Source organism: Erinaceus europaeus, chromosome 11, assembly GCF_950295315.1.
Source record: "Erinaceus europaeus chromosome 11, mEriEur2.1, whole genome shotgun sequence".
Classification (NCBI taxonomy): Eukaryota; Metazoa; Chordata; class Mammalia; order Eulipotyphla; family Erinaceidae; genus Erinaceus; species Erinaceus europaeus.
In genome coordinates this window covers 94,318,193-94,339,343 of record NC_080172.1, presented here as the reverse complement: position 1 = coordinate 94,339,343, position 21,151 = coordinate 94,318,193, and the positions used below count along the sequence as shown (strand labels likewise).

The 21,151-nt window shown below is 36.6% G+C and overlaps 1 protein-coding gene across 1 annotated transcript in view; it reads right to left on the bottom strand.

The window, feature by feature from the left end:
* Positions 1–21,151, bottom strand: part of TNNI3K (TNNI3 interacting kinase) — a 428,191-nt gene that overhangs the window by 263,537 nt on the left and 143,503 nt on the right. Inside the window, 3 exon segments of the mRNA XM_060202368.1 lie at positions 478–526; positions 528–617; positions 4,070–4,171. Coding sequence (XP_060058351.1) covers positions 478–526; positions 528–617; positions 4,070–4,171 — 241 coding nt within the window.

Below are 21,151 nucleotides of genomic sequence, written 5' to 3'. Positions count from 1 at the left end.
TATATTAAGAATTTATTTAAATGCTATCCAAAAGTCAAATACATATTTAATTAAAATCTTAGATATATGTAAATTAATTAATATATTTAAATATATATGAATTAGGGGCCAGGTGGTAGTGCAGCAGTTAAGTGAACATGGAGTGAAATGCAAGGACTGGTGCAAGAATCCTGGTTCAAGCCCCAGACTCCCCACCTGCAGAGAGGTCACTTCACAAGCAGTGAAGCAGGTCTGCAGGCATCTTTCTCTCCCCCTTTCGATCTTCCCCTCCTCTCTTGATTTCTCTCTGTCCTATCCAACAACAACGATAAACAACAAGGGCAACAAAAAGAAAGAAAAATGGTCTCCAGGAGCAGTGGTATATATATTGAGTTGAGGAACAAATTAGAGCATGAGTACAAGATTAATTAGTTATAGTTGAGTTGAATAAGGAAAGTTAGTAAAAAGCACAGAAATAAAAAGTTGTGACAGTCTTACCGTCTGCTTTGCTTCCTTTTTCCATTAAGAGTGTTGCAATATTAAAAAAATCCTTTTGCAGATGCTAGGTGGAGAGGTCTGTCTCCAACTTCACCACTTACATTAACATCAGCACCAAATTTCAAAAGAAGGCGGGTTATCTAGAGGATCATTCACATGGAATGAATATTAGGAACCAAGCAAAAATGCAGAGTTGTCATCAATATGGAAGACATGTCATCAAGGCCTTCTTTTAATTTTTTTTTTTACTTGAAAATTCCAACTCAACTAAACAATAAGGGATTATTAGGTCATCTAATAAGAAGTACAATACAGGAGCAGTTTCAGAATTCTATCTCTGTTATATATGAATAATTCTCCCTAAAATTATTCACAAATATCTTTCCAAAAGTATCCTGGCCAGAGACAAATGGATGACTTAATTGTTGAGTTCAGGGCATCTCCATGCATAGGTCACTGATGGACGTCCATCCTGCTAAAATATTTTGGGTGCTTTTCTGGATTTGAGAGTAAATGGGAGACAGATATATCATTTCTGAGTATCTTCTCCAAACTGCTGAAACTCCATATCCAAATGGAAAAAGTAGCAGAAAGTATAAATAACAACTTTTAAGTCTTCTAGAGAATGATTCACATTAATACTGAATTATTTACCAATTTAAACGGTTCAATGAGATACCTTGGAAGGCATCTTTCTAAACCTGATATTGTTTCTCCTAGAAATTCTAGAAATTATTACTGGCACCACAGCTTATATTAGGTTGTATCTTTGTCGTTAAAGATCACAATTATGGAGAGACTTTCTTTTTTTTTTTAAATATTTATTTTATTTATTTATTCCCTTTTGTTGCCCTTGTTGTTTTATTGTTGTAGTTATTATTGTTGTTGTCGTTGTTGGATAGGACAGAGAGAAATGGAGAGAGGAGGGGAAGACAGAGAGGAGGAGAGAAAGATAGACACCTGCAGACCTGCTTCACCACCTGTGAAGTGACTCCCCTGCAGGTGGGGAGCCGGGGTTTGAACCGGGATCCTTATGCCAGTCCTTGTGCTTTGCGCCACCTGTGCTTAACCCGCTGCGCTACAGCCCGACTCCCATGGAAAGACTTTCTTATACTGTCCTTATCACTGAGGTGTCAGCATAAAATTGAGTTCATGCTCTTAAATTTTTTTTACTTTATGTCAGCAAATAAATATTTTTGGTCCTAAATTTCTCAATAACATTATACAAATTTGATAGAAATTCTAAGCAAAAAATTAATTGGTGAGTTGTGCGGTAACTTCCTATTGCATTAGTAAGTAAAAGACAGGCTTTCTGAAATCAGGCTTCTGCTTATTGGCTCTATTACTCTAAGAAAATTATTTGACCTTTTAAGACTTTGGATTCCTCACTAAGATAGTGATGCTAAGAGATATAACTTACAGAGTTAAATTAAATTAAATTCATTATTGAGCATAATACACTCAGTATATGCTAGTAGTAGCACTGATAATGAATTATGCTTATTTGACCCATTTGTCAGGCAATGGCAGGAAAATATTTAATTCTAGAGATATCAAAACAGTAGATGTCTAGTCAAGAACATTGCAATCCTAGGCAGGTATTTTCAATTATATAGAATCCATAAATTCTGATTGTGTGACTTTATAGTAGACAGTCTAAACTATGTTAAAAATCATTTGTCTATTAAACACTCTTATATACCTAGAAAATATAGCTCTTAGTACAAAACAACCTCTTAAAACTAAGTAAATAAACAAATAATAAGGAGCATGGTACATTTGCACATTTATAAATTGAATGTACAATTCTCCTGTCAGCATTTTTCAGCAAGTGACAATAGCATCCATAAATTACTTATGCACTCACTGCCTTCACACATAGTAAGTGAGTCCCTTATCATAAAAGGTCCATCCACATTTTAGCATAATTTTATAAGACTGTGACAACATAGACAGAGAAAGTAAAAAAAGAATGTAGCTGCCTTCCCATCATGAATAGAAATACTTTACGATTCTACTGGGTGATGAGGTTAATTACCAAAGAGGGTAACTCTACGAATAACATGCATTGTGTATACCCTGTCTGAAACTGATGGAAAACGGTATGGAAAAAGGTTTAGGCTTTTGGATTCTATGCTTTTCAAAAGCATTTTTAGTGTCCAGCTCTCCAGTGTACTCCAGCGAACTTTGAACAGCACATCAATGAAATGAACAATCTCCCCTAGCTGCAGGTCATGCTTTACAGGTCTGGGAGTGTCTAAGCATATGCTGGCTAACAAAGAAATAAAGCCAAAGTGACTAGTCTAGCACTGAGTTATAAGTAAGTTTGATTTTTCAACTTGGGATCCTCAGGTGATGCAATGGCATGATCACTATGAAATTAAACTTATTAAATAAGTCTAGTGACATAGAGATATAAAATGAAACAAAGTAAAAATGGGCTGTCAAAAGAAATTAATTTTGGTTATCCTGTCATGTTCATATGTCTATGTTATTTTCCTTTATGAGTTTATTAAGTTACCTAATCTGTGGGAACTTTATGGATATCAGTGATAGAAAAGAGTAAATAGCAGCTAATTCCAAGACTGTGACAAAGTATGAAAAGGAACCAATGTACACACAGATTTTAATATAATTCCTATCTCATACCTAACTTCTTAAGTTCATGAGGTTGCCATGAAGTTCAAATAATGTTGTGTACTGAATGAAGATACCTTGTCAACTTTAAAGTAGTGCTTTCATATAAACTCAAAACACCATAATAAAAGTGTGGGCAGTATATTCCCTCTAGAGCGTACATTTCCTTGCCTTTCAACTTCTAGAGGCACCTGCATTCTTTTGCTGATAGTTTCCTGTTTCATCATTTTCACCTCTTGCAAACAGTTCACACATTCTTATTACACTGATTTCTTGCATCCTATTATAAGGGTCCTTAGGGTATTATCCCAAGACAATCCGGAGTAATTTGTCCATCTCAAAATCCTTAGCTTGATCACATCTGCAAATCTCTTTCAAAAGCTGTGAAGATTAGCCTGTGTGCCTATATCAAGAGAAATTTTTCATCTGAGGATACCTATGACAAAAAAGTTTCTCAAAGACATGTTTTCTTAGAAAACTGTTGGGAAGGTCTTTATGTGTTTTATTGCTATTGTAACTGGCAGCATCACGGTGAAATTTATCAAGCCTTTGTCAATTGATTTGCAACTTCATCATAACACCAACAATGTGACGTAAGTGTCATTAACATCTCATTTTATAGAGGGGGAAACTGTAAATATTCAAATCTCTATGAAAACCTACACATGGTCATAAAGCTAAGGATTTTTCAAAGCCAACTGACTGATTCCTTTGAGTGTTGACTTACCAATATATCCTACTTCTTCCTTGAGTACTTAAAAAAAAAAAAGAAGGAAAAAGTCTAACAGTTGCAATACTTCCATAGATATGCAAGCTCTTTGGTGGTCAAACTGATGAGAACATAAAACAATTCAAATGATATCTTAAATATTTTTCTTTAAACTCAGGACAGTTAAATAAAAGCCTGCTAAATTTAAATGATCTCAGAACCTTTGGAAATTCTAGTCAGACTGACCTGCTCATGCCCATAGTATGCTGCAATGTGTAAGGGAGTGAAAAAAACTGCATCTTGAACATTAACATTAGCTCCATGTTGCAGCTGTAACACATCAGCGGCCTGGACAAGAAAGGAAACAAGGAGTTTGTTTGGGGCATCACTTCATGATAATTATACAAACACAATGTAGACGTCTTCTTTGGCAACTTCCATCTTAAAACGCATTTTTTCCATTTTCCTTTTCCAAACATTTGCTATTGTCTAGAATATAGGAACGGAGCCCCTTTCTATGTCATTCAAGATTCTCTGAGTCTGGTTATATCTATTCCCATGATTTTTTTTCATAAATTCAATCATGTATTAAATAATCAAGCTGTATCAAGTCCTGCTCCTTTAAATCTTTGCTTTCATAGTCATTCTGTTCTACTCAACCTACACATGTCTAGACTCAAACTACCTTCTCTTAGATTTCTCTCCCTTCCTCACTAAATGATTGAAATTTTCCTCCTCCTAAGTCTCATGTAACATTATTTATGTCATTTAGAAAGTTTCAGCTTCATGGGGCCAGGGAGGGGATGGGACACAGTCTTTTGGTGGTGGGAATGGTGTTTATTCACACTCCTATCAATTTGTAGTCATATAAATAATTATTTAAGTAATATGAGAGGGGAAAATAAATAATAAAAATTTTAAAAAGAAAGTTAAAAAACATATTTTTGTCTATTAGCCACACTTAAAGAGCAAAAATTTAGGTAAAATTTGTATGTATTATTCATGTTTATAATCCTAACCTAGTACATTACTGTGCAAATAGTAATCAGTAAACTTTTTTTTTTGGATGAATGAATTCATAAATCAACAAGCAAAAAAATCTCTGAGAGATCATTGGCCAATTCTCTTAATGGAAAGCCACAGATTCCCACTGATTTACTAACTCTTTATATATATTTCCTTCTAATGACTCATCTCTAACTCTTTCTTCTCTGGAAAATTGTTGGGAAATTGTGCAGATGTGGTCGAACATTGGCAGGGCCCACAAACCACTATATTTCCATGCAAGTTTTATTTACAGATTCCCACCACATTATGCCCTCAGGGTATTGCTTATTCAGTTAAAACCATTGCAACATTTGCTAAGGATGCTTCCACCTTCCAGGCACTCCTTTTGCCTCTCCCCACCCCCTTTCCTAGCCAATCCTGTCCGGACTTGCCACTTCCAGAATTCTCCTATAAAAGTCGCTCCTGTTTACACTTTCTCCTCTCTTCCCCTCTCTTTCCCCCTCTCCTTCCCCCTTTTCTCTTCCAGGTCCTGACCCGGAGAAGACCTGGAGAAGGGATGGTGGACATAGTGGGAGGTGGCCATTTTGCTAGCTCCACATGGCCTAAACTGCTATGCTCATACCCAACTCTGAGGCTTCCACATGAATAAAGATTTGCATTTCCACTCCACCACGATCCTGTTCCTCATCTCTTCTCTCTCCCCACGACACAACCCAATAGAAAATGACTGGAATCACTTCTTTCAGGTGTGTTTATTTTAACTGTAGATTGTCCTAATGTACTGTGCATTTTCCCACTGGTCAAATAATATATAATTGGGAAATTTTTCATAAGTCTTATAGAAGGCCTGCAAAATAACTCATTTGGATAGTGTGTTGCTTTGTCCTATGCACAGCTCAGGTTTGAGTCCAGCCTGCACTGCACTGAAGGGTGCTTCAGTACTATAGTCCCTCCCTCTCTCTTTCCTTCTCTCTCTCTCTTTTTCTCTCTCCCTCTTGCTCCCTCTCACTTTCTTTTCTCTCTCTCTCTCTCTCTCTCTCTGTGTGTGTGTGTCTGTCTGTCTCCTTCACCCACCTATCTTCTATCTCTCTATATATTTTTTATTTTTGGTCTTAGATTTACAAAGAGAGAGAAACAGGAGGATGGAATCCTAAAGCTTCAGGCAGTAACACTTATCTAAAAATGGACACTTAAGTCAATTTCCTTTTCCATTTTAATTTCAGTCCTCTAGAAATTGAGCAAGATCATGGTTAATAAAACATATAAACCACCTATATTTCAAACACTGAGAAGTTGATGATCAGAGAACTTTAAACATTTCTTAAAGTCATGCAGAAAATTAGTGTTAGCAGGAAGTAAATTTAGTTTCTTGACTCAAACTTTACTTCTGAGTGCTCCATAGTTTCAGTTTATTTATTTGTTCACTCAGTTATTCATTACAGAACTGAATTTATGGAGCACTCATGAATAAAACTGTTATTTTACCTGATTCTCATAATTTATTCTATCACTAAGATAGCAAAAAAAATTACTACAATTTCCAGTCAAAGGGATATGGAACATTTGTTGAAACAGCTGAAATATTTGGTGGGCTCAAAAACCTAAGGTGAATACATTTCTATACATTCTCAGAACTATGATTTTTCTCATATTGTGGTACTTTTCATGAGTGTTCAAAGGCATACAACATGTACATCCTGAGTGGTTTTCTAATTTAAAAAATGACTAATGCTATGATTATACAACATTATGTATCATAACTTGAACTAAGTGTATAATGGATTGCTGGAATTTCCATTGTTTTCCCCAAAGACACAAAAAGACAGATGCTACTCTACTGTTTTATCTATTTTTGTGGTCTTCCCTGTAGCTTCACCCATTCTGGGATGAATTTTTTTCCAGATAGAGACAGAGGCAGGGAGACAGAGAGAAAAAAAACACAGCATCAAAGCTTCTCTGTATTGTCATGTCCAGGCTCAAGTCTGGGTTATACACATGGTAAAACATCACACTGTTCCAATGAGCTATTTTACTAGCCCAACTCTCCAATTTTATATATATATATATATATTTTTTTTTTTAAAGGCCTAAGGAACATGAGTGTGAATTATATGCAGTGATATAGCTAGTAAAATCTGGCTTTGTTTAGCTTCAAAGTTTCTTTCCATCAGGTCCCTCCTTTGACCTTGATCTCATTATCACTAACACTTAAATAGGTGAACTGACTCAACCTTAGATAAGAAATTTTCTGTCAGTGGAAAATGTAGCTATAGCTTGGAAATGAATGCCAGAGCCATTTACATCAAGCACACCCTATCACATACTTCACATGCTTGGGAATTCACACTAAGGGACCTTTAAAGGAGGTCATGAATGCTCAAGGTGGAGAAGCTTTTTACAATTCCTCTTATTTTAAATGTAGCATAAAATAAAGTAGACAGTCTGAATTTTCTTGTTAAAATGGCTCCCAAATATTAACATAGAGATTAAATTTCTTAGACATGCTTCCAGGACTTATTTTCTTTCTAAAAGTTATAGACTCTTTCTTATGTTTTAATAAATAGTTGTTTTCTCTTCATAAGACTGCACTTATTTAGTTATTCAGAAAGTCATTCTTTTAAGTGAACATCATTAATTATGAAGTGTTGGACTTCTGAAAAACTATAATATGTTTTAACAAAAGAGTAGAGTCATTTTTGGATTGTGGGCTTACTTTATTTTGTTGGTTAAACAAGGAAATATTTAACTATTAAAACAATGCAAATTTTTTCTTTTTCTTTTTTATTGGGGGATTAATGGTTTATGAAAAAAATAAAACACAATAAATAGATTGTTTTGTATAAGTTGTCTACAATTATCCTACAGGGATAAACTTTCCATGTGCTCTGGTAAAAAAAAAAAAAAGCAAATTGAAATTACTTGAGTAATCTCATCAGAATTATGCAAAATTTTTGTTTGGATTTCAGTCATTTGTATAAACAATACATTTGTTGACTTTAATAATTCCTGGACTCATGATGAATAGTATATCTTTCTGCAGTCTTGTGGTGATATAAAATTATGGTGTACAAACACAAATACATCTGTCATATGGAAAAGACAAATGCAACTATATTGACGGTTAGGCTGGAACAAACAATTATCAAATCATCTACAATTACCCCTCTCCAGACTCTGAATAAGTTGATAAATCAACTTCATATCCTTTCACTACATGAAATATGATGAATCCATGGAGTAAACCTATTTTATTTATCAGTACGATAAGTATACAGTACACATCCAAATAACTGTTAATTAAACTTTACTTCTAACAAAGCCAAAAGTTATAACATATATTTGCCATAAGTCATAAAAGTAAATTTTAACATTAATAGTTAGGAATAATTACATGTTATAAATTAAAGCACTATAATTGAACAAATATTAATTGTCTATTTCCTTCAAATTAATTATTAACATATTCCAAGTATTAGCTTCATTCCAGGAACCTTGAAGTTTTATATAGGTAATCTCAAAACATTTGTTTGCACAGCATAAAATTCTGTTCCTTTAAAATGTTTTTATGTGGGGCAGTGTGCCTAACCAGGCATTGGCAAACCTTACATTACACACATTACAGTACACAAAAACCTGAATTCAAAGCTCTGGACCCACCTATAGGGAGAAAGCTTCAAGAGTGGTGAAGCAGGGCTATAAATGTCTCAACATCTCTCCACTCTCTATCTCCCATTTCCTTCTCAATTTCTCTCTGTCTCTATCCAAAATAATAAATAATAGTTTATAGTACAGTTGTTGACACATGGGTACAATGCCTGTCCTTCATATAATAAAAATTATTCCAAGTACATTAAGATGCACATTTCTTCAGATTTTATATTTTCAATTTTCCTTTTCTAATATTAATAATTAGCTCTCAAATATATCCATTCAATCTAGTGTTCTCTCTCCTAAATTTCACAATCTTCTTTTAAAGTAGTCTACAGACACTTTTTGTGCATACTTCTTTATTATCACTCACTATAGTCAATTTTACTGTCTTATAATACTTCAACTGGCCAAGAGATATACTGGTAAAAACTACAATTATTGTCTCTATGACTATTGTTTTTTTAAAAAAATGACTAACTTTATTTATTTATTTATTGGAGAGAGACAGCCAGAAATTGAGAGAGAATGGGAAGATTTAGAGGAAGAGAGACAGAGAGACATCTATAGCACTGCTTTACCACCATACACAAATATTTTCTCCTGGAGTTTCATGTTGTTGTGCATGGTCTGTGGAGAAGAGAGAGAGGGGGTCTGGAGAGAAGAGGAAACACAAATCTTTATTTGTGCTGGCACCTCAGAGTTGGGTGCTAGAGAGGCAGGTTGGGCCACGTGGAGGGAGTGAAAATGGCCACCTCATGCAGTAACCTTTCCTGCGTCTGAACACCCGAGTGAAGCGCTGGCAAGAGAGCGAGGTGCAGAAGAAGAAGGGCTTTTATAGGAGTAGCTTTCGCAAGAATGGGAAGGGGGAGGAGTAACCATAGCACTCCAGGATAGGATAATAACTCTCGTGAGAATGGGAGGGGGGAGGAGTAATCAAAGCACTCCAAATATCGTGGGGATATAGACAATGCCTTGAGGGCACAACATGGCTGAACAGGCACTCCGAGAATGTCCCAACTCTCACGGGAACTAGCAGTAGCCTGAGGGGACAACATGGCAGATGTGACTGCATCGGCACAATTTCCCAGCAGTTTCAAACCCAGATCCTTGTGTATTGTAACAAGTGTGTTTATCCAGGTGTGGTATCACCCAGCCCCTGGACAACCTTTATTAAAATCATCAAAGGAGTAAATACAGAAAAAAAAGGAGGCTAACAAGGACCTCACTAAGGAGCCAGGCAGTAATGCACCTGGTTAAGTGCACACTCTGCAGTCCCCAAAGACCCAGGTTCAAGCATCTGGTCCCCGCCTGCAGGGTAAAAGTTTCATGAGTGGGTGAAGCATGACTGGAGGTGTCTTTCTATCTCCCCCTTCCTCTCAATTTCTATCTCTATCCAATAGTAAATTAATTAATTAATTAGTTAATTAATTAATTAAAAACAATGACCTCACTAAAACCCTAGGTCTATTTGCTCCCTAACTTGAGTCCAGATTCTATAAACCTAAGAGCACTTTGGATATCACAAATGCCACTCAACATTTCAACAATTGAAAGAAAGTCTAAGCTCATCAATGAAGAAAGGACTACAAAAGCTATATAAGGAAAAGAGACTGGTTAACTTAATGGTGAACTTTTTGGCCACTATCAGGCCACCCCATCCCCCAGATTCCTAAGCAGGGAATCCTTGGATTCTTCCATGGATACTACGGGCCTAGACGTCTAATAAATCTTTATCTCCACCATCACTGGTCACATCCATTAGGGACATCATAAGCCCTTTTGTGGCCTCTTCAGAACCTTACCCTCACTATGAACTATGGTAGAGCAATGGTAGAGCTGCCCCACTCGCTGAAGTGAGCCTGGGTTATTCCATTCTGCCACTCCAAGAAGACTGGTTCTGAAGCGAGTGTAGCCTGGAATGTTCTCAGTTGTGATCATGGGTTGTGACTGACAGCTCTGTTTGGCAAGGACTTAGAGGCTGTATAAGCTTCCATGCAAAGTATGAATAGATATGGGCCCTGGGCTAAATTGCTGGAGCTCATGTGGGTTAGCTCTCAGCCAGGAAGGTAAATGACCGGTTCTCCCTCGCTCGTTCAAGAGATGACACGATATAGGCAAGAGACACCAGGGAGAATTGGAACACTCTCATTTATTGACAGATGGACATGGGTTTAAATAGAGAACCAAACAAAGAACATTTTTCAAATATGTCAGAAATTACAGGTTTTTTAAAGGTCAGCTTGCCCCTATGGTAGGAGCTGGTATGACAGGAATTGATGAGATACATAAAGGTCAAGACAATTATTCTCCATGATGCAAGCAACTTAATTATCCAAAAGTATTTGAGAGAAACATATTGGTTAAACCAGCAGGGTGATATAGAGAGAAGATAAACAGAGCATGATAGTTATCAAAGCTATAAGGAAATAAAGTTTGGAGTTTCACTGACTGATGTCAGGGAGGTGTTTGATGGAGTATGCTTTCTCTAGTGGTCAAAAGTGAGGTAATTGTGTGAACTCTGGGTGACTATGTCAACTTTGAATGAACTTTAAGGCAGGCAGCCATGTGTCCTACAGTTAGTAGGGAGAGGCGGTGAGATCTCTGTGGGCTTGAGAGTCTGAAAAGGGAAACTGAGTCTGAGAGACTGTTTTCCCCTTTGCTCATCTCAGTGAGAGAGACTAACAAGGGGGTGTCTTCCCAGATCTCCTTCCAAGGATGGGGGGAGTTTTCCCTAAGCTCTATCAAGCTTACATATAGTCCCACACTAAATCAATTTGGTGCAGTTAGTTGTATTGATATATTTTAAGTTTTTGGGCTACTCTCTTCTTTAACCCTGCTTCCTAATTCTATTATCAACTCTGACAGCATCTTCCCAGACAATATTTCTATTCCATCCCCATGTTAGCTATCAAGCACAAGCAAAGATTACTAAGACATAGGCTCCTAGAAACATACTTAAAATAGACTTTTCCTAGCTGCCCTCCACCCTAAGGTTCCTACTTTCATCTACTCTGTACCTACTTTATGGTTCCTGTCTAGTAAACATTTTGTTTTGCTTTCAATCTTACTGCCTTTCAGCCACAAAGTTTCAGTTGCTGCTATGATTTTATCCCAACTTTCCTGGACAGATGAGCTCACCAATGCTTTCCGGAATCTCACTTTTCCAGGGCCAGACCCCACTAGGGAAAGATAGAAACAGGCTAGAAGTATGGAATAACCTGCCAATTCCCATGTGCAACAGAAAAGAAATCACAGAATCCAGAACTCCCCCTTTCAGTACCTCAAAAAGAACTTTGGTCCATACTCCCAGAGGGGTAAATGATAGGGGCAGTAAGCCTGATGGCTATGAACCCCTATTCCATCAGGACCTGATATATTTGTCACTAGGAGTCTTGTTTATATACCTTCAATGAAAAGAAAGCAAATCTAGAAAACACCAGTGAAATTCAGGGACTGTTTCTCTTATCTGAGAGAAAAGAAGAAAAAAAGAAAAGATACATGGAAGTAGTAAAATGTATAGGTGTGTGATAGAAAGGAAGTAAAGGCAGGACCATTGAAAAAATTGGGATATATATATATATATATATATATATATATAGAGAGAGAGAGAGAGAGAGAGAGAGAGAGAGAGAGGGGTGAATATAGATAGATAGTTATAGAATCAGTGCATATTGTGACCTTGGGAGAAGCACTGAGCTTCAAATGGAGAGTATGGGGATACAGAACTCTAGTGATGGGAACCATATGGAATTATGCTACTTGTTTTCTTACAATTTTGTAAATAAATAAAAAAATTAAAAAGAAACATCAAGAAATATGAACAAAGCCTCAGAGATTCCAAGACTGGGAGAAATACAGATTTTAAAGAGAATAGAAAAGGTTTCTTATGCAAAAAACTAAAGAATCAAGAAGTAAGCTCCTGGAAATTATCAGACAATATAGTAATTCCTCAGGCTAAAAGGTTAACATGAAAAAGTCAGTGGTATTCTTTTATGAAAACACTAAGTCAGAAGAAGAAATCCAGACAGATGACCTCACTATTGTGTCCTGTAACCGTACATCTCCAGAGCCCTGCCCCCATAGGAAAAGATAGAAACAGGCTGAGACTGTGGATTGACCTGCCAAAGCACATGATGTACAGCTGATAAGCAATTACAGAAGCCAGACCTTCAACCTTCTGCTCCCCATAATGATCCTGGTTCATATTTCCAGAGGGATAAAGAATAGGAAAGCATCCAATGGAAGGATAGGATACAGAACTTTGGTTATGGGAACTGTATAGTATTGTATCCCTATTATCCTACAGTCTTGTTGAAATTATTAAATAAATAAAAAAATGTCTGGGAAGACAGTGTCAGAGTTGAGAATAGAACTAGAAAACTGGAGCAGGGCAGAGAGTAGCTCCCAAACTTGAAGAAAATATATAAATACAATTAAATTTTTACCTCACCTATCTGACCCAGAGCAGCTATTTCTTCATATTTAGCACAGTGGCATGTATAGCCTTTGAGTGTCTGTCAGTCTGTTCACAGTCCATGGTTGTTGTTTTTGCTGGGCTGGCTTCATGGGCGGGTAACAGACGACCAGGGACTCATGGTTGAGCTGTACTCAGTATCTCTTTATTCATGCAGGACGCAGCACAATCTAAGCCAAGCTAAGCTAAACTGAAAACTACAGTCTTGTCCTTATAAATATACTAGCCCAGTAGGGTGGGAACAGGATGTGATGCAGAGAGGGTGGAGAGAAAAGTGACTGGTGAAAATCAGGGTATGACAAGGAGAGGGGGTGGAGCAGGTGAGAATTCTACCACTAAACCACCAATGCCCTGGAGAGAAGGTGGTGCTTGTTAACAGAGGTTATGTAAATAGAATACAGTGTTATGTAAATAGAATAGTGTTAGGCAGGGGGGATTAAACTAATGAAACAGAAGGGGTTTTTAGAAGCATATCAACACATGGTCACAGCTGGGAACATTCTAGGCTGCACTATTTTCAGGACTAACTTTCCTTGAGTGGCAGAGTAGTCTAACCCAGCCTCCCTCCAGAGAGTGGGACAATTCTTACCATTGCTAGTTTAAAGTGAGGATGCAGTTCTGAAAAAGCCCATAAGAGCTTATACTGACATTCCTGATGTAAGTGACCACTGATGGTGGAGAGAAGAATATATAGAGGTCTAGGCCCACTGATTTATGGGAGGAATCCAAGGATTTCCTGACTAGAGATCCAGGTGATGAGGTGCCCACCATTTCTTAAAGAGAATAGAACAAAACTTACAAAAGTTTGTCTGGAATCAGGAAATATCTAGAATCACCAAAACAGTCTTGAAAACAAACAAACCACCACCACTAACAACAAAACTTTGTCATGTTCACTTCCAGACATCAAACTATGTTACAGTACTACTGTAATAGAAACTGGAACAAAGATAGACACAGTAGCCAGTGGAATAGACTTAAGAGCACAGAAATAAGCCCCCACACCTATGGACATCTAATTTTTGACAAGGGGCTCCAAACTACTAAATAGAGAAAGGAGAGTAGCTTCAACAAATGGTGTTGGGAAAACCAGGTTGAAATGTATAGAAAAATGAACCTGAACCACTACATTTTACCACACACAAAAGCAAACTCTGAATGGGTCAAAGATTTGGATGTTAAATCCGAAGTTAACAAATATTTAGAAGAAAATACTAGAAAAATCAGTTTTCATCTAAATTTCACAGGCATCTTCAATAATAGAAATATAGTTGCAAGAAAGACTAAAACAAAAATAAACCAATGGGACTACATCAGATTAAAAAGCTTCTCCATAGCAAAAGAAACCACTACCCAAATAAAGAGACTCTTTACAGAATGGGAGAAAATCATTACATGCCATATATCAGACAAAAGGCTAATAACCACAATATATAAAGATCTCACCAAACTCAGCAACAAAAAACATTAAACCACCCCATTGAAAATTGGAGACTGTATATAAACAGAATATTCAACAAAGAAGAAATTCAAAGGGCTAACAGACATATGAAAAAATGCTCCAAGTCATTATTAATTGTCACAGAAATGCAAATATGGACAACAATGAGATATATAATACATACATCAGAAAGGATAGTAACAAGGAGTGCTGGAGAGGTTATGGGGTCAAAGGAACCCTCCTGCACTGCTGGTGGGAATGTAAATTGGTCCTACCCCTGTGGAGAGCAGTCTACAGAACTCTCATAAGGCTAGAAATGGATCTACCCTATGACTCTGCAATTTCTCTCCTGGGGATATATCCTAAGGAACCAAACACACCCATCCAAAAATATTTGTGTATATCTATGTTCATAGCAGCATGATTTGCATTAGCCAAAACCTAGAATCAACCCAGGTATCTAACAACAGATTAATGGCTGAGAAAGTTGTGGTATTTATACACAATGGAATTACTACTCAGCTATTAAAAATTATGAATTCACCTTCTTTGCCTCATCTTGGATGGAACTTGAAGGAATCATGTTAAGTGAGATAAGCCAGGAAAAGAAGGATGAATATAGGATGATTTCACTCACAGAGAGAAGTTGATAAATAAGAACAGAATAAAACCACAATGCAGAACTTGTACTGGGTTTGGCATATTGCAACAAAGTAAAGGAATCTAGGGGAGTGGTAAGGGGGTTCAGTTTCTGATATAGGATGGAGGAGGAGGACATAGATGGAGGGGTTTACTATGTTTTGCAGAAAACTGAGAAATTGCTGGGAAATTGTGCAGATGCAGTCACATCTGCCACGATGACCCCTCAGGCTATTGCCAGTTTCCTGCGAGAGTTGGGACATTCTCGGAGTGCCTTTCCCAACTAATCCTGTCCTGGTTTGTCACTCCCAGTTTTTACCCTATAAAGCCCTTCTTCTTCTGCCCCTCGCTCTCTTGTCTGCTTTTCACTTCGGTGATTAGATGCAGAGAAGGGTGCAGCGTTAGGCGGCCATTTTTGCTAGCTCCACATGGCCTGAACTACTACACACTCACCCAACTCTGAGGTGCCCGTGCAAATAAAGAATTGTGTTCCCTCCCCACTCTGGATCTCTCTCTCTCTCTCCACGTTGCAGCATGACAGAAATTTTACACATGTACCAGCAACTGTATTTACTGTTGACTGTACATCACTACTCCACCAATATAAAATTTAAAAATAGCAACAGTTAATTATTATTATAACTAAGTTTTTTGGTATCTTGGTTAGAACTTACCATAATATATTTGACGTCTATGTTTTATGCTGTATAAGAATATATACTAGTACAGTTTCTTAGAAAAAATAGGTCCAAATGATTTTGATCTATCTGGCCCAAGGTTGTAGGCAACTTAGGTATTTAAAATTATACATACTAATATGGTTTTAGAGTTGCTTAAACAAATTAAACTCAGTGTCAGAATTCTATATTACACATAGGAAACATTAAATACTTTGGCTAAAGAAAATATATATACTCATAACTAAAATATAGAAATTAGAGAACTAGAAGTATTCAGGGAAATAGTGATAGTTCTCAAAGATAGCATTGAAACCTTTTAACTACCATTTGATCTTTTCCTTCATTAAGTAATACTTCAACATCTATTACCACTGATCTTTTCTTCTTTTTTAAATTTATTTTTTATTTAAGAAAGGATAAATTAACAAAAACATAGGATAGGAGGGGTACAACTCCACACAATTCCCACCACCCAATCTCCATACCCTATCCCCTCCCCTGATAGCTTTCCCATTCTCTATCCCTGTGGGAGCATGGACCCAGGGTCTTGTGGGTTGCAGAAGGTGGAAGGTCTGGCTTCTGTAACTGCTTCCCATCTGAACATGGGCGTTGACTGGTCGATCCATACTCCCAGTCTGCCTCTCTCTTTCCATAGCAGGGTGAGTCTCTGGGGAAGCTGAGCTCCAGGATGCATTTGTGGGGTCTTCAGTCCAGGGAAGCCTGGCCGGCATCCTGATGGCATCTGGAACCTGGTGGCTGAAAAGAAAGTATGATGTTGGCTGGAGGTTTGCTCTGTATGGATTCCACTATCTTGAGGAATTTCCCATCTATTCCCATTTTTTGTAGAATTTTGAGCATGAATGGGTGTTGAATTTTGTCAAAGGCTTTCTCTGCATCTATTGAGATAATCATGTGGTTTTTGACTTTCCTCTTATTGATGTGGTGAATGACATTGATTGACTTACGGATGTTGAACCAGCCTTGCTTTCCTGGGATGAATCCCACTTGGTTGTGATGAACGATCTTTTTGATATGCTGTTGTATCCAGTTGGCCAAGATCTTGTTTAATATTTTGGCATCTATGTTCATCAGAGATACTGGTCTGTAGTTTTCCTTTTTTGTTGTGTCCCTCTCTGCTTTTGGTATCAGGGTGATGTTGGCTTCATAGAAGGTGGAAGGGAGTATTCCTGTTTCTTCAATCTTATAGAAAAGCTTTAGAAGTATGGGTACTAACTGTTTCCTGATAGTTTTGTAGAATATATTTGTGAAGTCATCTGGTCCAGGACTTTTGTTGTTGGTGAGATTCTTAATAACAGTTTAAATTTATTTGTCTCTGGTGTATTTAGGTTTTGTAGTTCTTGGTTTAGTTTTGGAAGGGCATATGTTTCTAGGAATTGTTCCATTTCTTCCAGATTCTCTAGCTTGGTGGCGTATAGTTCTTCATAGAAGTTTTGCATAATTTTCTGGATTTATGTGGTGTCACTTGTGATATCTCCTCCATCGTTTACAATTCTATGAATTTGAGTCTCCTCCCTTTTTTGTTTGGTGAGTCTGGCTAGTGGTTTGTCAATTTTGTTTAATCTTTCAAACAACCAACATTTGGCTTCATTGATCTTTTGTATGGTTCTTTTATTTTCGATGTTGTTTATTTCTGCTCTAATTTTAGTGATTTCTGTCCCCCTGGTTGCTATATGGTTCCTTTGTTCCTTTTCCTCTAAGTTCTTGAGGTGTGCAATAAGGTCATTTATTTGAGCTTTTTCTTGTTGTTTAATATGAGATTGTATGGCTATGAGTTTCCCTCTCAATACTGCTTTAGCTGTGTCCCAAATATTTTGATAGGTTGTGTCTTAATTTTCATTTGTTTCCAGGAACATTTGAATTTCTTGCTTGAGTGACTCTCTGACCCAATGGTTGTTCAGGAGTATGTTGTTTAGTTTCCAAATTCTGTGTCTTTTAATAATTTTCTTTGTTGTTAAATGTTAGTTTTACTCCACTGTGGTCTGAGAAGATACTTGGGATGATTTCAATGCTCTTGAATTTATTGATGCTGTCTTTGTGGCCTAACATGTGGTCTATACTTGACTATGTGTTATGTGGATTTGAAAAGAAGGTGTATTCCAGTTTTTTGGGGTGAAGGACTCTGAAAATGTCCAAGAGGTCTAGTCTGTCAATCTCTTCATTCAATTCTCTTGTATCTTTGTTGGTTCTCTGCTTTGTTGATCTGTCTAAGTGTGAGAGTGGGGTATTGAAGTCTCCCACTATTATTGTATTACTGTTGATGTATTTTTGAAATTCTTTCAGTAAGTGTTTAACGTATTTAGATGGTCCCTATTGGGTGCATAGATGTTAATAATTGTTAAGTCTCCTTGGCTGACTGATCCTCTAATCATTATGTAATGTCCTTGCCTATCTATTATTACTTTATTTAATCTAAAATCTATTGTGTCACAGATGAGAATGACTGTTCCAGCTTTTTTTTGTGGTCCATTAGCCTGTATGGTAGTTTTCCATCCTTTTACTTTAAGTCTGTGTTTATCTTGTTGTGTCAGATGGGTTTCTTGCAAGCAGCATATGGTTGGGTTATGTTTTCTGATCCATCCTCCCACTCTGTGTCTTTTGATGGGTGAGTTTAAGCCATTCACATTTATTGATATTATGGATTTAATGTATTGTAGTGCCATTGTTCAAAAAATTTTTATATGCTCTGATGTATTGCAAGTATTATAGTGAAGTTCTTGTTTATAAGAGGTCTTTTAGAACCTCTTTCAGGGCTGTTTTGGTGATGGTTGCTTCCTTTAACTGTTGTTTGTCTAAGAAGGTTTTGATCCCTCCATCGTGTTTGAATGAAAGTCTAGCAGGATATATTATTGTTGGTTGAAACCCTTTTTCATTCAGGGCTCCATGGATATCTTGCCAATCTCTTCTGGCTTTTAGAGTTTGATTGGAGAAGTCTGCTGATAGTCTTATGGGTTTTCCCCTGTATGTGACTTTTTGTTTTTCTCTTGCAAACTTTAGGATTCTTTTTTTATCCTTACTTCTTCCCATTGTTACTATGATGTGTCTTGGTGTCTTCAGTTCTGGGTTGATTCTGTTTGGGACTCTCTGGGCCTCTTGAATCTTAATGTCCTTTCTGTTATTCAGGGTGATCTTCTTTTCAAGATTGGATGATATGGTTACTTCTACCTTTTCCAAATCACTAATTTTCTGTATGGTTACCTGTATCTCTTTTCTTCTCTTAAATATCATTGATATTTGTATTTATTTTAAATCTGCTATGGTTTATTTTCCTCTATAATTATATGCAAAGTAGTTTTGCACAATGCCTGGTACTTAAAAGTTAATTTTCAGTTAGTGGTAATCTTTAGATACTTTAATCTATTCATGCTTTAGTTAATTTCATTGATTACTTCCATTTCAACTATTGCTACCACTGCCATTTGTGCTAGTAATACAGAACATATCCACATACAGAGAGAGAGGTAGAGGGAAAGACAGAGAGAGATCCAATATACCTCTTTTTCCAGTTATAGACTTCTTTCTCAGACTTCCTCTAACACTAGTTGGCAACTGTTATTCCAATTATTTTCCATTACATTGAACATCACCATCATCATTATTATTTACTCTTTAATTAATTTTATTATGAATTAATAATTAGAATAAAAATAAGAGTGTTGAGATAAAGCTTAACTAGCAGAGCACATACTTTACTATGCATGAACACTCAGGTTCAGGCTCTTTCCACTCTAGAGGAACATTTATTGGGGAAACTCAGGAGTAGAAGAAAGGAGCAGTGGTGTCTCTCCTTGTCTCTATCTCTTCCTCCCTCTCTATCTCTCTCTCTCTCTGACTCTTACCTCCTATCTGAAAAAATAAAAGATAGAAAGCATCCGCAGGAAGTATTGGAAACACACAGATACCAAGCACCAACAAAGCCACAGGTGCAGGGGGAGATAAAGGAAACTAACATTTTTTGAATATGTGATACAAAAATATCTATGTAAACTATGTATAAAAATCTATCTCAATTGTCATAACCCTTATTATTTCCTATTAATAGCCTTAATTTTTTAAATAATCATAATAAAGCTCAGATTTATAACAGTTTCATAAGAAAATATACAAAGTATAAGTTCAGTATAAGTTCAGTTTGATGGGAGTCCAAAGCACCATGCTACTCTAGGCTATTTCTTTTTTTTCCCTCTCCTTCTCCCTCCCCCTCTCTCTCTCCCTCCCTCTTTCTCTCTCTCTCTCATATTTTTTTTACCAGAGCTATGTTTAGCTCTGATTTATGATTGCATCTGGGATAGAACCTGGGACTATGAAGCCTCAGGTATAAGAGTCTCTTTGCATAACATTATGCTATCTACCCCACCCTAGGCTACTTCTTTTTAAAAAATATTTATTGGAGGATGAAAACAAATATGATGATTGAACTCAGTATTTCGTACTTTTAATCTAGCCTTTTAACTGCTGTGTCACCTCTGAGGCTTCAGCGTTATTTTCTTTTTATGTATTATTTGGGGTCAGTTAGCAAATTTTGCCATGGCAGAAAGCCTTGATGATAAACAGCTACTATTGGCAGTTTTACTTTTCAAGGCTAAGTTATATAGGCATCATATTATTAAAAATCTTCTTCAGTATATAAGTGTTCTCAGCTGAGTGACAAAAATTAAAACACATTATAAATAGAATCTGTGCATTAGGGATCCCAAGTAATCTTTCATGTTATAAGAAGTTTAGACTTCTCCTCAAACTATTTCCTTGTAGCAATTTACCGAGAGATGAACATATTACTGAAGTAAACATGGGTTAGCAGCATTATACAAATTTCAGATGTGCATTATACTTCAACATCTATATATACTTTGTCATGATCACTTCCAAAGCCCAGTTCTTCTTTCCATCGTCATACATTTAATCCTTATTACCAAGCTAACCCATTCCATGATCAATTCACTTCTGGCAACAACCAATATATTCTACAAATCTCAGATACTGTTTTGTTAGATTGTTTCTATTGTTGGATGAATGAACAAAGAAGATACGGTATTATGTGAAGAAATACTACTCATGTCTAAAATATAGTGACGTTCAGCCATTTGAGACAATATGGCTGGACTAAGAGGGGATTGTGCTAGTTAAATTAGTCATACTGAGAAAGATAAACAGCATATGATTTCATTGCACATGGAGGCTAAAAATAAGTGAATGAAAAGATACTTTAAATGAGTGTAAAATATGTGTTATTCACATCTTTAAAACATCCTTCAAATAATAGTATTGAAAATGTATGGGAAATTAAGTAGGGTAATCCCTTACCAGAATCCATTAGCAAGCTTTTTAAAAGGAGAGAAGTAAGGGTAAAATCAATTGGGGAAATAAAGATGAAGAATGAATTTCATTTTACTACTTTTAATATTTATCTAGCTATT